General features: G+C 39.6%; 1 protein-coding gene across 3 annotated transcripts in view; it reads right to left on the bottom strand.

Annotated features, from left to right (window-relative positions):
• Positions 1-17,122, bottom strand: part of NGLY1 (N-glycanase 1) — a 63,110-nt gene that overhangs the window by 38,596 nt on the left and 7,392 nt on the right. For all 3 annotated transcript variants that reach the window (XM_067737337.1, XM_067737336.1, XM_067737334.1), the window contains exons 2-3: positions 9,589-9,703; positions 4,806-5,051 (exon numbers count right to left, since the gene is read on the bottom strand). In XM_067737337.1, coding sequence (XP_067593438.1) covers positions 4,806-5,051; positions 9,589-9,703 — 361 coding nt within the window. The remainder of the gene's footprint in view (positions 1-4,805; positions 5,052-9,588; positions 9,704-17,122) is intronic.

Genomic DNA, 17,122 nt, shown 5'->3' with positions numbered 1-17,122 from the left:
CTACAAACAATAAATGCTGGAGAGGGTGTGGAGAAAAGATAACCCTCCTACACTGTTGGTGGGAATGTAAATTGGTACAGTTACTATGGAGAACAGTATGGAGTGTTCCTTAAAAAACTAAAAATAGAACTAACATATGACCCAGCAATCCCACATCCTAGGCATATATCCAGAGAGAACCATAACTCGAAAAGATACATGCACCCCAATGTTCATTGCAGCACTGTTTACAATTCCCAGGACATGGAAACAACCAATATATCTATCAACAGATGAATGAATAAAGATGTGATGTGTATACACACACACACACACACACACACACACACACTGGAATACCACTCAGACACAATAAAGAATGAAATAATGCCATTTGCAGCAACATGGATGGACCTAGAGAGGATCAAGTAAGTCAGACAGAGAAAGACAAATATCATATGATATCACTTCTATGTGGAATCTAAAAAGATGATACAAATGAACTTATTTACAAAACAGAAACAGACTCACAGACTTCAAAAACAAACATGGTTACCAAAGGGGAAAGGTCTAGGAGAGGGATAAATTAGGAGTTTGGGATTAACATATGCACACTACTATATATAAAACAGGTAATCAACAAGGACCTACTATATAGTACAGGGAACTCTACTCAATGTTCTATAATAACCTATATGGGAAAAGAACCTAAAAAAGAATTGATACATGTATACGTATAACCGAACCACTTCACTACACACCCGAAGCTAACACAACACTGTAAATCAACTATACTCCAATATAAAATAAAAGTTAAATTTAAAACAATAAAAAAAAATCTTCATTTAAAAAAATCAACTAATTTTGTTATTTATCATTATCTAATATTATTTTTATAATTTCACTAATATAATCTCAAATGATAATTCTTTTAAACAGATACATATATAGTCATATACACAATGGGCAATAATTTCTAGAGTCATCAAAGTGTTGATGCAAAGTCCTCAACAACTTCATACACATTCTAAAAGCAGTCACATATCAAATAAAAGCATACGTTAGACTGTGCAATAACTGCCAACGACTTATTTTAAGCAAATCATACTTCAAGAGTCACATGCTTTCAACCTAGAAAAAGTTGCAAAATTGGAAACAATGCTTCTAACACTCTGAGGCTCAGTCTCTGAAAAACTGTCTTTGCTGTTTTGAACCTGCTTTTGGAAGGCAAAGGGCATAAAAATATATAAAGGGTTATCAGGAAGTTATTTCATATAAGAACACTAAATGCTCAGCATGTATAACCAGCAAATTTAAGAAATCAGTTTGGTCATTAGGAAAATACAAATTAAAGCCACAATGAGATACTACTTAACATCGACTAAAATGGCTATAATAAAAAAGACATTAACAATTATCAATGAGAATACTGAGAAATCGGAACCTTCACACTCTGCTGGTTAGAATGTAAAAAGGTGCAACAGCTCTGGAAAACAGCTTGCAATTTCTTAAAGCAATAAACATAAACTTGTCATACAACCCAGTGGTTCCACTTCTAGGAATCTACCCAAGAGAAATGAAAACATCTGCCCACACAAAGCCTGGTACGTGGACATTCATAGCAGCATTGTCCATAACAAGCAAACATGGCAAACCCAAATGTCCGCCATGTAATGCTATTCAGCAATAAAAAGGAAAAAAATACTAATACATCCTGCAATATGGATAAACCTCAAAAACATACAAAGTAAAAGAAGCCAGAAGCAAAAGACTATGTAGTGTATCATTCATTTACATAAAATATCCAGAAAAAGCAGCAAAATAAATTTCTAACTACATCACCGTTTATTGAGCACGGGTATATTCCAGTACTTTATATCTTAAGGGAAAAACTTACTGGCAACTTCAACATCAATGACTATCACCTTGTCTTATATTCCCAAATTTTACTTGATACAGTTTCAACCAAAGAAATATATTAGGTGTGACACTCAACAGTGCTCAGGATTTGTCTAGTTTATATGCAGTTACATGCATTGTTAATCTCTCTCCTGCTGCTTTACTTGGTCCATTTTAATTCTCAATATCCCCATTCAAAATGAGAAAGGGAGGAGAACATAATTGTCAAACTCTGTAATACAGCAATTAATGGTGATAAAAGCTTAAATAACAAAATACTTTTTAAAAATGTGTACTTCAGTGATCCATGGAACCAGGAGTTGGCTATAAAAAACAAGATTCATTCTAATTTCTCCCAACTCCCTTAAGAAAAAGATACTTTGTCCCAGGGACTCAAGAAGTTAAGAGTTAATATACAGTAGGCTTCTAAGAGCATAGTGTTTGCAAAAGTTTGTTTTCTTCTAAACTCTAAATTCGTTTTGACAATAGGATGACAATTTGTTTTTAGTGTAGTATCCAGGCCCTTTCTGGTAAGTGATTAAAGACCTCAAACTATAACCGAGGGGCTTCCCTGGTGGTGTAGTGGTTAAGAATCCGCCTGCCAATGCAGGGGACACGGGTTCATTGTGGTGGCTTCTCTTGTTGCGGAGCACGGGCTCTAGGCGCATGGGCTTCAGTAGCTGTGACATGCGGGCTTCTGTAGTTGTGGATCGCAGGCTCAGTAGTTGTGGCTCGTGGGCTCCAGAGCGCAGGCTCAGTAGTTGTGGCGCGCGGGCTTAGGTGCTCCATGGCATGTGGGATCTTCCCGGACCAGGGCTCGAATCCGTGTCCCCTGCATTGGCAGGCGATTCTTAACCACTGCGCCACCAGGGAAGCCCCTGTACCAGCCTTAACTGCAAAACTGATGAAGACCTGTTACCCAGAGGTGTAATGACATGCTTTAATCCTGTACATGAGTCCTGTATAAGGTACGTTAACACATACCCATAGAAGTATGTAACTCATAAGTAAATAGACACTTATTGGGTTATGCATTCAACATTTTATCACTGGTAAGATGTACAATCAAAAAAGAGTGGAAACCAGTGTCCTAAGGACTGGACTGGCTAGGGTTACTATTCTGTCCCAATAGAGTTAAGTAGTCCCACTTTTCTGTTACTCTGTGGTAACTTTGTTCTGAATGAAGCAGCTGAGATACTTTACAGAAAGAATTACTGTTACCAAGAGCAAACCTTTAAGTCCTTTACAGTTTATTAAGCTTTCACATATGCTCTTATCTGATGCCCACGGCCACTTAATATCATTACTAGTTGATCCAATAGTATCCAGTAACGGTTTCTTGGAAGCATTCATAAATAATAGCTGTGTTTATTAGTATAAACAAACATTAGCTCTGAAGCTAATGAGAGGAGAAATATTTTAAAGACTTAAATATTAACCTAAGTCAACTGAGGCACAAAAGAATATGTTTTAGAAGAGTTAACCCTCCACAAAAATCTGGGAAACCACTCATCAGGAATTATTATTCAGGGGCTTCCCTGGTAGCACAGTGGTTAAGAATCCGCCTGCCAATGCAGGGGACACGGGTTCGAGCCCTGGTCTGGGAAGATCCCACATGCCGCAGAGCAACTAAGCCCGTGCGCCACAACTACTGAGCCTGCGCTCTAGAGCCCGTGAGCCACAACTACTGAAGCCCACGTGCCACAACTACTTAAGCCCACGTGCCACAACTACTGAAGCCCGTGCACCTACAGCCCGTGCTCCACAACGAGAAGCCTCTGCATTGCAAGGAAGGGTAGCCCCCGTTCTCCACAACTAGAGAAAGCCCACATGCAGCAATGAAGACCCAACGCAGCCAATAAATAAATGAATGAATAAATAAATAAATAAATAAATAAGAATTATTATTCAAAAGGACAGACACTCTCTCTTCCCCTGCCAGCCCCTAGCACCTTCAATTCTTTATTTTTTAAAGACAAGCTTAGGGTATTCCCAGCCTACACTAAGGAATGACTGCCCATCATCTGACTACCAGGGAGGTTAGGTTAAAGGCTCTCCAATTATTCAGCTGGAGAAAATTAAGGGTAGATTTAACAACTGACTCTAGATGTAGAGTTCCAGTGTATGGAGGAGAGCAACCAGGTGTTTCACCAAAATTAAAAGAGGACATGAGTTTAAGCTGCCTACTGATAAAATTACTATAGAAAAGCCATGAAAATTTTTCTGACAGTGAAAATTTAGAAGTAAAATGCTTAAGGACCTTTATTAAAAGGGATTTTTTTGTAAACAGGATAATTTCCTATTAAATAAGGTCATTTAAGTATACCGAGAATGCCTGTTAGACATCAGTAATTTGACTTCAGTTCTTCAGAAGTATATATGTATATGCTAGCACCACTATCAGTAAATTAATGATTATTTACCTTAAGCCTAAAGAAGCCCATTTTTTATGGAATTGAGGTGCTGATAATGGTACGTTGTTGGAATGAATAATTCCATGGTAGACAGCAGCAGGTATTACATCAGAAGTGTCAAAGCAATAGAGGAAATCTAACTTGATGGCCACACATCTGTCTAGCAAGTCCTTTACTTTTTCTAGGTTAAAGACATACGCTAATCTGTGCAACTGGTTTAAGTGCCACGGCAACAGGTACATTTACAAACGATAAATTAAATAAAACCCTGGCTGCCTCAGAAACAGTAAGTCACAAGTTAACATTTAAAAGTCCAAATAAAAGACAGCCATTTCCCCACTTTTGTTACAGATCTGACAATTGTTTAAAAGAGCTCAGGAAATCTGAATGTATTAGAACTATAAGAACCAAGAATGACTGAGACATAAATTCTGGAATAAGTCCTATTTTAAAGCTTTTGCTATATCAACACTTTGAAAGGAGCAGTCAAGGAAGGTTTAATTCTAACATTACCATTGGAGCGGACGGTGGATTTGATGACTGCCCTTCACTGTTCCCTGGATGCTGGGTTAACCCATTAGGACTGGAAGGCTGTGCTGTAGGAAGCTGGGTGCTGGCTGCAAGTTGCTGAGATAATTCTGCTTTGTGGCTCTTATCTGATCCATCCAATCTGCTACTTCTCTCTATGGCAATCAGGTCACGAATTTTTTGCAGCTGCTCCACTGAAGCTTTTTTAGGAAAGATAAGATGGGTTTCTCCCTGGAATTTACAAAATTAGGGAAAATTTGAACCTTTGCTTTATACTGACAGTCATTCGTACACAGTATATATAAAATGGAGCCAATACTACAGAACACATCATATTTTAACAATCTTTCTCTTTTCTTACCATTTTGGCACTTTTTAAAAAAATACAGGCAAAGGTATACTAGAAAATTAAGAAAATATGTCTCCTTGTTAGCATAAAATGTTTAGCCTGTTTTATTCGTTCAAAAGACCTTCAGAAAAATACTTTACCTTTTAGAAACACTGTAATGAGTCAGAAAGCCTCCTAAGAGATGCAAAAATGAACATTCCTATCTCCTCTGCAATAGTATATGATACAACTATTCTCCATGAAATTCCCTATGAAATAATGATACTATAGATACAGCCATTCAAAATGATCACTGGTCACATAAAACCAGTAAGAAGTTATAATAACAACCTTTGAATCTTCTAAACTCAAGTCTTTAAGAATAGCTACATGACTAGAAGTCTGTGTATGGAGTTCACTAATTCTTCCAAGATAACAAAAATTACATCCTGAGGGTCAATTCAAAACTATGGAAAAACTATTGCTATTTAGTAATACAAAGGTGGTCCAAACAAAAACAGACCATCAAACAATAAAAATCTGATTCTTTAAGAAGTGATTCATTTAATGAATCCACATAATATAATCAGAGCGCTCTGAGGTACAGTAAACATTACAACAAAGCTCACAATGTAAAATAGTAAATTACAAAACAAAAAAGTGAAATGAAAATATATTCCATCAAGGTTTAAGGGTTGAGAAGCAACAATGCTAAAACAGTAATTCCACCAACTGCAAATGAGATAACACAGTTGTTACAATATGCAGTGGGCCAACCTGTAGATTGTGAGCATTTAAATTCAACTCCACAAGTGAGAATGACCTTATTTCCCTGGTGATGGCAGATCTACAGGAATCAACGGACCAAGACATTACTCCATCACGACATGAAAATCAATTCCACGTGAATCCTTTTGAAAAAGCTGGAAGAGGCCAGCAATCTCCATGTATTACCCAAAACAGCTGTAAAAAAGACTACTACCATTTACTGCATTTATGTGTTTCTAGGTACTGTGCTAAAAAGCACTTTACCCACATTATCTGAAGAATTCTTAACAACCACCTTGAAAGGTAGGTATTGGGTTTATCCCCGCTTTTCATATGGAAATATGAAGGCTCAGAGAAGTTAAATAACCTACCTGCCTGACGCTACCAACCGTCAGAGCAAGGATTCAAACTGCATGATCTTAATCGCTATGCTATAACTGATTCCACCTGAGACTGAACAGAGATCAAAACCCACAAGCCTGTACAAATAGCTTGAAGGGTTGAGCAAAAAGCATTTCTACAGTTGTGATGATTACATACACGATGATTGGCACAAATTGGAACGCAGTGAATTTTCCAACAGGAGAAAGGAACCACTTCCTATCTACGATGAGCTCTGGGAAGAGAAACCAGACTCCTGGGTTAAAACCAAGCATGGAGGCCTCTGATCTCACACTCTGAATGGAGTGGCACTGAGGAAGGTACACGACACCGTGGCCGGAGGCAGGAGAGCCTGACAGCCACGTGGGTCTGTCTGGTCCACACCCCAGAGAGGGCCCCGGTGAGACAGAGGCTGCTCCCTTCCCTTCCATCTTTTCAGGACCAGTCCTAAAAGAATGTATGATTATGACTGAAGTGTCTGTACGAAAAAGTTTAATCGACAGCACTGTATTTTCATAAAAGGACAAAACTACAGGCTTAATGCACTAGACCCAATAACACTTTAAGAAACCAACGAGGATTCTAGTATTTAACAAAATCTATGTTTCTCAACGCATTCTTGGTGAGACAGTTCTCACTGCCAGATGTGAGTCAACCCCGTCCCTGCTCGCTAAATGCTGGTGACATCTTCCAGTCACCAAGACAACCAAAACTATGGTCCTCGATGCCCCATCCTCCCCGAGGGTGGGGGCAGCTCCCAGCAAGAACTACTCCACTAAGCCAGCCTGACGGGTCACACGACCATTTGAATCCCAATCTTTCTCAACCTCCTCCTCAGAATTTTCATAAACAAGAATGCAGCCTCAGGGACAAGTGGGCACAAAGGTGTCCAGGATTTTAATGTGTAACTGAAAATTTCAGGATAGGTCTTGGATTCCTACTTCATCTCAAAGCCCACCAAGTTTCTTTCTGGTGGTAGAGTTCAGTCTCAACTCCGTTGGCTAACACTGATAAAACATTTACTTCCTACCGTGTTAAGTCCAAAGCCAGCCAGAAACTCTAAGTATAAATTAGTCTTAAAGCATGATCATCGTTTCTGAAATTGTGACTCTACTTGCATCAAATACTACTGCAAGTCTCAATCTGGCTTGTTACCTGGCACTGGCGTGACCAACTTACAAGTTTGCCTGGGACTGAGGGGTTTTCTGCGGGGCTGGACTTTCACTGCTAAAATCAGGACAGTCCCTGGCAAACTAGAGCGGTTGGTCATCCCTCCTGGCACTCAAGTATTTGCTGAATGAAAGATAAATATGATTCCACCGAATCTGTGACACTTCAACAATGAGAAACAATGAGAAACTGAAACACTTCAACAGTCTCCAGTTGTCATTTACTTAATTTTCCTGTCATTTGACTCTCAAAAATCTGCATTTCCTTGAACAAATTCATCAATGTTCTCAACTTTCCCCATCTATAGTTTTAAATTCTTTAGGTTCAGATGTCTGTGCGCAACTACAAGCAGATGACACCATAATTTATACCTCCACCCTGGCCTCTCCTTTTGAATCATCAAAGACTCATATATCCAACTCTCTCCTTGACACCTCTACTTGAATATTTAACAGTATATCAGTTATAATTATCCAAAAGACGGGTCGTTTTTTCTCCCCTGATACCTGCTACTCTCCAAGATTTTTCAACCTCGATGAATAGTACTCCCATCCACTCAGTTGCTCAAACCAAAACCCAGACGTCACCCTGATTCCTTCCTTTCCCTTACATTCCACATCTAGTTCATCAGCAAGTCCCACAGACTGCTTCAAAAAGAAATCCTGGATCCCACTACTCCCCCATCTCCACTGCCGTCGGTCTTTACTTCCACAAATATTTACTGGGTGCCCACCTGCTCTGCTCCTTTCCCAGCAGCCAGCACACGGGGAGCAACACAGACACAAAGCCTGCCCTCATGGAATCTAGACAAACCACTACCATTTCTCATTGAGACTAACGTGACAAGCTTTACAACCGGCCTCCCTGCTTTACCCCTTGCCCCCATCCAGAACATCCAGGATATTCTCTTTCCAACAGCCAGAGCAATCTTCAAAAATACTCTTCCCTGCTTAAAACCTTTCAATGGCTTCCCATCCCACTGGTCATGAAGTCCAATCTTTACCGCAGTTCCCCAAACCCCAGGCCTGCCTCTGTGGCCACTTTCTGTGCCAAGGCTACTCCTGCTAGAGATCCTCCACACGTGTGGCTCTTTGTGCCTGAAAAACGCTCACCTGAGGGCGTCAGGTATTTGAATTGCTTCTCATCACTCAGGTCCCAGCTCAAACATGATCTCCTCAGGGGCCTCCCCTGAGCGCTCGTCCTTACACAGCTGCCCATCACTACAGTTGCTTATGATGTTCTTTCCATGCCTTATTTTCTTCTTTGTGCTCATCTTTGCTTTCACACCTACTGTCTGTCTAACCTACAGGAATGCAAGCCCCATGTGAGATGGGAGCTCTTATCTAACTAGTTCACCACTATATTCCCAAGGCCTGAAACAGAATCGGGGAGGGAAGCAGAGAGGCGGGGAGGAAAGTACATCCCAGAGCAACTCAGCGTATCTCCTTAACAGCTGCTACGGTCTTGCCAGTTGACTGCTACTGACTGCTTGGCCTCTAGAACCTGGCTGGACTTCTCTCAGTATTCCATAAACTAGAAATGGTTAAGCATATATGCATAAAGAAAACTTATCATCTTGAAAGCTACTTTCATTGTGTCATAAAATTAAACTATGCCACAAGATTCCACAACATGGAAACACCAAGCTTTTCTTTTGACCTAAAAACAGAAAAACCCCACTGAGATTCTTTTCTCCTGTCACAGAAGGGAACCCTTATGCGTGGCAACTAAACTCAACTTTTCTGTTTTTACTCTTCTCATTTCTTACTGGAGACAGGTGGTTGGACCCCCATCAGCAATTCATGTTTGCTCACATAGCAGGTTTTTGCTAAAAGTCTAAAGAGAACCACAATTTAGTCCTTGGGTTGCATGCCTGACCTCCCTATTCTAAAGGACTGAGATTTTAAGAATTCTCCCTGTGGGAGAGTTGTTATATTTTACTGTGAATTTAAAGCATATGGACTGTGACTTTTCAATGTAGAGTAAGTGAAGAAATGACTAGTTCCACAGTTTTCCAAAATGAATCAATCAATAAAAATATTCTTATTAGAAATTATCTGTCAACATTATAATGAATGCTCTGTACATGAACTGTGGAGAAGAAACCGTGAACATACTTACCTCTTCAAAGCCCATTTCAAATAAACATTCAACAGCTCCTCTGACAGGCAAGAGTCTAGTAGAAAAAGTTGTGTTTCCAATCCGGATAGATCTATATTTTTCATCATTAGGGTTTCTGATTAAAAAAAAAAAAGTCTGATTATATATAACAATTTACATTTTTCACCATGTTTTTGCATTCTTTTTCACATTTTATACTGGCTATACGCCTACGAGGTAGTAGAGATCCCAGCTTTAAAGAAAGAGGATGCACAGTCTAGAAAGACAGACTGATTTTGTGATTCTTACCTTGTACACACTTACTGCAACATTACTGTTTAACTTCACAGCTGATAATATCAATGCTGACGTAAGGGAAACCCATGCGACATTCTATTTCTGTGCTGTTAAAACTAGAGACCTTTATGAGTGTTTAAGTTGCTAAGAAAAAATTCCATGCAAGTTCCAGACAGGGGCAGAAAGTTTTGCCTGTTTTCTTCTGATGGATCTCAGTCATCGAGAATAGCGCCTGATGGACATGTAGATGGTGGTTAATAAATATTTGTGAAACGAATGAATAAAAGAAACTAAGAAGCTATAGACAAATGAATCACAGCTCCTCAAAGACTTTACTTCTGACAAACATGAACCTAGGTATACCTTTACGGTCGCTTGATTTTTCTGTCTTCCCTAGACCAATGGTTGTTTTTACTATAATTTCTGTTTCAGCTAAAGATATATTTTTGTCACAGCAACTATGGTAATAAAATACAGTGAACATATGAATTTCTTTTACCATGATTAAGATTTTGAATAGTACACATGAGATGAGACCAGCACATGAAAAATCTTTGATTTGAGATTTGTAATAACGTTGATAAATCAGAAAGGCTGTAAAAAAAAATCAGAAAGAAAATAAAAGGTTAAAGACAATCAAGGTATTATACTCAAAAGGCCTTCTGAACTTAATTCAGGATGATAAGTAGGTTTCATATCTGATACTGACGCCCTTAAAATGGTAGTGGCTTCCATCAGTACGGCATTAAGAAAGACTGAGGCTGTCTCAGGGGTCCACAGAAGCAGTGCTGAGGCTATCAGCCTGGGGTCTGGGATGATGGGGTGGCCAAGTGCTGGCAAATGACCAAACACCCTTGCCCTAAACTTACACATGTTCTCTAGATATGGTGATATAAAAACCAAAACAGAGATTGTTAACTGTAGAAGTTTCAACAAATTTCACATTTGTTTTCCATCAAGCAGTTCCTGTTGCCAAACTGTCATAAATACTACACAAAACTTTTTTAAACCTCTTTTAATTTCAAAAATTACACCAGTTTATTACAGAATATTCAGAGACAAAAGCTCCAAAGTAGTGTTACTTAAAATGTCCAGATTGGTGCTGATCTGTAAACACTTTGCTTTTCATCCATGAGGAGTACAGAAATGAAAGTATTCAGTAATTATTACAGCAATTTGACACTGCCATGAAATTTTCATTGCATTTTACAAAAGTTATAGGTCCACAAAGGATTGGAAATTAAAAATACTGTTCTTTACTGCAGGTCATTTGAAAATCACAGATAACTGAGAAACACAAAGAGATACAGATGCCTTACTCTTTTATTCTGTGTATCAGATCAGGGTTTCTAAACCTTGGCAATACTGACCTTTGGCCTTTGCTGTGAGGGCTGCCCTGGGCACAGTAAAATGTTTACATCCCTGGCTTCTATACCACACTACATCATAAGCATGCCGCTCTTTCTTACCACTTAAACATTAAACAGTGAACAATCCTACCTTTACCAAAGCTAGTTACAGGTAAATGAGGCATCTTTTCACGACACTCAACACATTCCACAGGGTGATAAACAATCAGTACCACCAGGATGGTATATCCCACTGGTGCAGAACTGCTTGAGCTATCTTAGTCTATTTTTTCCCAAGAGTTTCCAGATTTCTACATAATCAAAATCTTTCACTGGGCTTAATTTTCTAATTTTTCTTCCCTTTTTCACACTAAAAAATTCTTATAAAACTTACATGAGCTGTTCTGATATAGCTTATTATTTTGAGACATGTTTCAAAGGGTCGAAGCAGCTTCTCTGCTACAGGCTTTGTATAGCTTAGATTTTCCTCTCTAGTTTCTAACGAACAATGTTCTATCTTTGTACAACATCTGTGGACCTCACATATCATTTATGTGTTTTTCTCACTCAACGTATATTGCAAATAAAAATTTGAAAAATGGCAATAACATCCAGGTACCCAAATCCCAGCTTCCTCTTTTTAAAGGTGCTGAGCAAAACTTCCCTGGTGGCGCAGTGGTTAAGAATCCACCTGCCAAAGCAGGGGACATGGGTTCGAGTCCTGGTCCGGGAGGATCCCACATGCCGCGGAGCAACTGGGCCCGTGAGCCACAACTACTAAGCCTGCACGTCTGGAGCCTGTGCTCCGCAACAAGAGGCCGCGACAGTGAGAGGCCTGCGCACCGCGATGAAGAGTGGCCCCCGCTTACCACAACTAGAGAAAGCCCTCGCACAGAAACGAAGACCCAACACAGACAAAAATAAATAAATTTATTAAAAAAATTTTTTGAAAAATGGCAATAACATCCAGGTACCCAAATCCTAGCTTCCTCTTTTTAAATGTGCTGAGCAGGACTTCCCTGGGGGCGCAGTGGTTAAGAATCCCCCTGCCAATGCAGGGGACACGGGTTCGAGCCCTGGTCCGGGAAGATCCCACACGCCGCGGAGCAACTAAGCCCGTGTGCCACAACTACTGAGCCTGCGCTCCAGAGCCCACGAGCCACAACTACTGAGTCCATGTGCCACAACTACTGAAGCCCGCGTGCCTAGAGCCTGTGCTCCGCAACAAGAGAAGCCACTGCAATGAGAAGCCCGCACACCACAATGAAGAGTAGCCCCCGCCCGCCGCAGCTTTGAGCAAGCCCGCGCGCAGCAACAAAGACCCAACGTAGCCATAAATGAATGAATGAATGAATGAATGAATGAATGAATGTGTTGAGCAGACCAACTATAGTCTTGAGCACAGACTGATGTGAAAGTCAGCCCCTGAAGCCCTCAAAGGCTTACAGAAGTTGGCCCCAGGGCCATCAGACCTCGGATCCATCAGCTCCCATTTCCTGCCCTTGGAGAAGTGCCATACAAACATTCCTGAACCTCTCGCTTCACAGCATCAGCCTGGAGTGGCCACTCTCCTCGAGCCCATTACTACGCTCAGTATCCTGCGGCATCTGAAGTACCCCTACGGACCTTTAGTTTTGATCTTCTTCTTCCACTAATTTAATTTTCTGTGCAGACTTTTCTCAATATTTTTTGCTATAACTCTTCGATTTTTTTTCCCTATCTCTGGTGACAATTAACTATTTCTACGACTTTATTATTTATCTTGCTTGTTAGCAATTATCTTGCACCTTAGCTTGAGATTTCTTTTTCTGGTTGTTGGATGATGATGTTGAATGAATGAGGTTTGAAAGGGCAGCAAAACTTCCTAAACCTCACGCAACCATCACTTTGAACACACTTTGGTGCCTTCCTAGCTGTCTTACCCACAGACAGACAAACTGTTTCATTTACAGAAAATTCGCCTGTGTATTTACAACTGAATAGTAGGAAAAACACCCGCTTTGCACCTCGAAAGTCATAATCTACCATATTTCTAAGATTTTACAACATGTTAATAATAAGCCTCCCACTGAGTCACAGCATTCCTTTTCTCAGAAAAGGAAAGCTTAAATGTTTCTCTTTCAGAAATGCTAGGAATTAAATATATCTGAGCATTCTCTAGCTCTCTTCCTCTTTAGAACGCATAATCCCAGGAAGAGTTCTCACAAATGGAAATTTAGTACGTGAGTGCATCCTATAATCTTGCATTTTTATTACTGATGACAAAAGTTGGTTTGTAGGCCATCTGAAAAACTATTTCTAGTCCTTCTGAAAATCTGCTAGTGCGACTTACATGTAAAATTTTCAGAAACATCTCTCTGCCTTTAGAACATCTGGGAAGCATCCCTGGCTCTAACTCCACCATTCTCTGCAGCTGACAACAAGGGAAACATGCACGTAAACTAGCTTAACATGAAAAACTGAATGAGACTAACAAACAACACATGTGCCATATTCTCTATTTCTTTCTATCTTTTGCAACAATCTTATAATGTAGGTATTGTTTGTTCCTTTTAAAAATGAGCAAACTGAAGCCCAGTTTACATACATTCTTAGGAAATGGTTGACTGGGACTTAAACCCACTGGTTCGATTACAAACACTCTCCACCATACAAGCTGCCAACAAACTCAGCCATCCTCGCTCAGTTTCTCCAGGTGTCAGTAATAACCCAGATGAGAAATCTCAAGTTATTTCAGGTACAGTATTTTGTCTCCTCCCGTTACCAGCTCTACCCCTGGCACTCACTCATCAAGGACTGCCAGTCCCTGACTACAATTCTTCTGTTACATCCACAGTTATGCTTATGCTCTGCAGTAGCTTCAGAAGTGAAATCCATGCCTTGTGTCTTCTCACATCATTATTCCACGTGAATTTCTCGTTATGCTTCTTTTTTCAGTCTAGAAACTACAATTACTTTCTGTTGCCTATCATGTCAAATACATGTTCTCTTACCAAACCTTTGTTCTCAGAACTGTTCCACACTAGGTCATCCAGCTATCTCCTCACATAAACACGTAAGTGCTTAAACATTGTCTTGGAATTAATTGTTCTCTAGATTTTATGCTGTGGCTATTTTCCACACCTGTGTCTTTCTCCCAGACGTATTTATTTTCTTTGAAGGAAGAAACCACTTTCCATTCTTGGCCCTTCCCAATCACACCCAATACAGTTCATAACCAGTAACTGTGTGCAGTTTGCAAAGGAAACTAGTGGGAAATCAAATATTGTTTTTTCTTACATCTTTATTGGAGTATAATTGCTTTACAATGGTGTGACAGTTTCTGCTTTATGACAAAGTGAATCAGTTATACATATATATATGTTCCCATATCTCTTCCCTCTTGCGTCTCCCTCCCACCCTCCCTATCCCACCCCTCTAGGTGGTCACAAAGCACCAAGCTGATCTCCCTGTGCTATGTAGCTGCTTCCCACTAGCTATCTACCTTACGTTTGGTACTGTACATATGTCCATGCCACTCTCTCGCTTTCTCACAGCTTACCCTTCCCCCTCCCCATATCCTCAAGTCCATTCTCTAGGAGGTCTTTGTCTTTATTCCTGTCTTACCCCTAGGTTCTTCATGACATTTTTTTCCCCTTAAATTCCATATATATGTGTTAGCATATGGTATTTGTCTTTCTCATTCTGACTTACTTCACTCTGTATGACAGACTCTAGGTCCATCCACCTCATTACAAATAGCTCAATTTTGTTTCCTTTTATGACTGAGTAATATTCCATTGTATATATGTGCCACATCTTCTTTATCCATTCATCCGATGATGGACACTTAGGTTGTTTCCATCTCCGGGCTATTGTAAATAGAGCTGCAATGAACATTTTGGTACGTGACTCTTTTTGAATTATGGTTTTCTCAGGGTATATTCCCAGTAGTGGGATTGCTGGGTCATATGGTAGTTCTATTTGTAGTTTTTTAAGGAACCTCCATACTGTTCTCCATAGTGGCTGTACCAATTCACATTCCCACCAGCAGTCTAAGAGGGTTCCCTTTTCTCCACACCCTCTCCAGCATTTATTGTTTCTAGATTTTTTGATGATGGCCACTGTGACTGGTGTCAGATGATATCTCATTGTAGTTTTGATTTGCATTTCTCTAATGATTAGTGATGTTAAGCATTCTTTCATGTGTTTGTTGGCAGTCTGTATATCTTCTTTGGAGAAATGTCTGTTTAGGTCTTCTGCCCATTTCTGGATTGGGTTGTTTGTTTTTTTGTTATTGAGCTATATGAGCTACTTATAAATTTTGGAGATTAATTCTTTGTCAGTTGCTTCATTTGCAAATATTTTCTCCCATTCTGAGGGTTGTCTTTTGGTCTTGTTTATGGTTTCCTTTGCTGTGCAAAGCTTTGACGTTTCATTAGGTCCCATTTATTTTTGTTTTTATTTCCATTTCTCTAGGAGGTGAGTCAAAAAAGATCTTGCTGTGATTTATGTCAGAGTGTTCTACCTATGTTTTCCTCTAAGAGTTTGATAGTTTCTGGCCTTACATTTAGGTCTTTAATCCATTTTGAGCTTATTTTTGTGTCTGGTGTTAGGGAGTGATCTAATCTCATACCTGTCCAGTTTTCCCAGCACCACTTATTGAAGAGACTGTCCTTTCTCCACTGTACATTCCTGCCTCCTTTATCAAAGATAAGCTGACCATACGTGCCTGGGTTTATCTCTGGGCTTTGTATCCTTTTCCATTGATCAATCTTTCTGTTTTTGTGCCAGTACCATACTGTCTTGATTACTGTAGCTTTGTAGTATAGTCTGAAGTCAGGGAGCCTGATTCCTCCAGCTCCATTTTTCGTTCTCAAGATTGCTTTGGCTATTCGGGGTCTTTTGTGTTTCCATACAGATGGTGAAATTTTTTGTCCTAGCTCTGTGAAAAATGCCAGTGGTAGTCTGATAGGGATTGCATTGAATCTGTAGATTGCTTTGGGTAGTAGAGTCATTTTGACAATGTTGATTCTTTCAATCCAAGAACATGGCATATCTCTCCATCTATTTGTATCATCTTTCATTTCTTTCATCAGGGTCTTATAATTTTCTGCATACAGGTCTTTTGTCTCCTTAAGCAGGTTTATTCCTAGATATTTTATTCTTTTTGTTGCAATGGTAAATGGGAGTGTTTTCTTGATTTCACTTTCAGATTTTTCATCATTAGCGTATAGGAATGTCAGAGATTTCTGTGCATTAATTTTGTATCCTGCTACTTTACCAAATTCATTGATTAGCTCTAGTAGTTTTCTGGTAGCATCTTTAGGATTCTCTATGTATAGTATCATGTCATCTGCAAACAGTGACAGCTTTACTTCTTCTTTTCCGATTTGGATTCCTTTTCTTCTCTGATTGCTGTGGCAAAAACTTCCAAAACTATTTTGAATAAGAGTGGTGAGGGTGGGCAACCTTGTCTTCTTCCTGATCTTAGTGGAAATGCTTTCAGTTTTGTACCATTGAGGACGATGTTGGCTGTGGGTTTGTCATATATGGCCTTTATTATGTTGAGGAAAGTTCCCTCTATACCTACTTTCTGCAGGGTTTTTATCATAAATGGGTGTTGAATTTTGTGGAAACCTTTCTCTGCATCTATTGAGATGATCATGTGGTTTTCTCCTTCAATTTGTTAATATGGTGAATCACGTTGATTGATTTGCGTATATTGAAGAATCCTTGAATTCCTGGAATAAACCCCACTTGATCATGGTGTATGATCCTTTTAATGTGCTGTTGGATTCTGTTTGCTAGTATTTTGTTGAGGATTTTTGCATCTATGTTCATCATTGATATTAGCCTGTAGCTTTCTTTCTTTGTGACATCCTTGTCTGGTTTTGGTATCAGGGTGATGGTGGCCTCATAGAATGAGT

The sequence above is a fragment of the Pseudorca crassidens genome, chromosome 5 (genome assembly GCF_039906515.1).
Source record: "Pseudorca crassidens isolate mPseCra1 chromosome 5, mPseCra1.hap1, whole genome shotgun sequence".
NCBI lineage: Eukaryota > Metazoa > Chordata > Mammalia > Artiodactyla > Delphinidae > Pseudorca > Pseudorca crassidens.
This window is presented reverse-complemented; position numbering and strand designations above follow the sequence as displayed.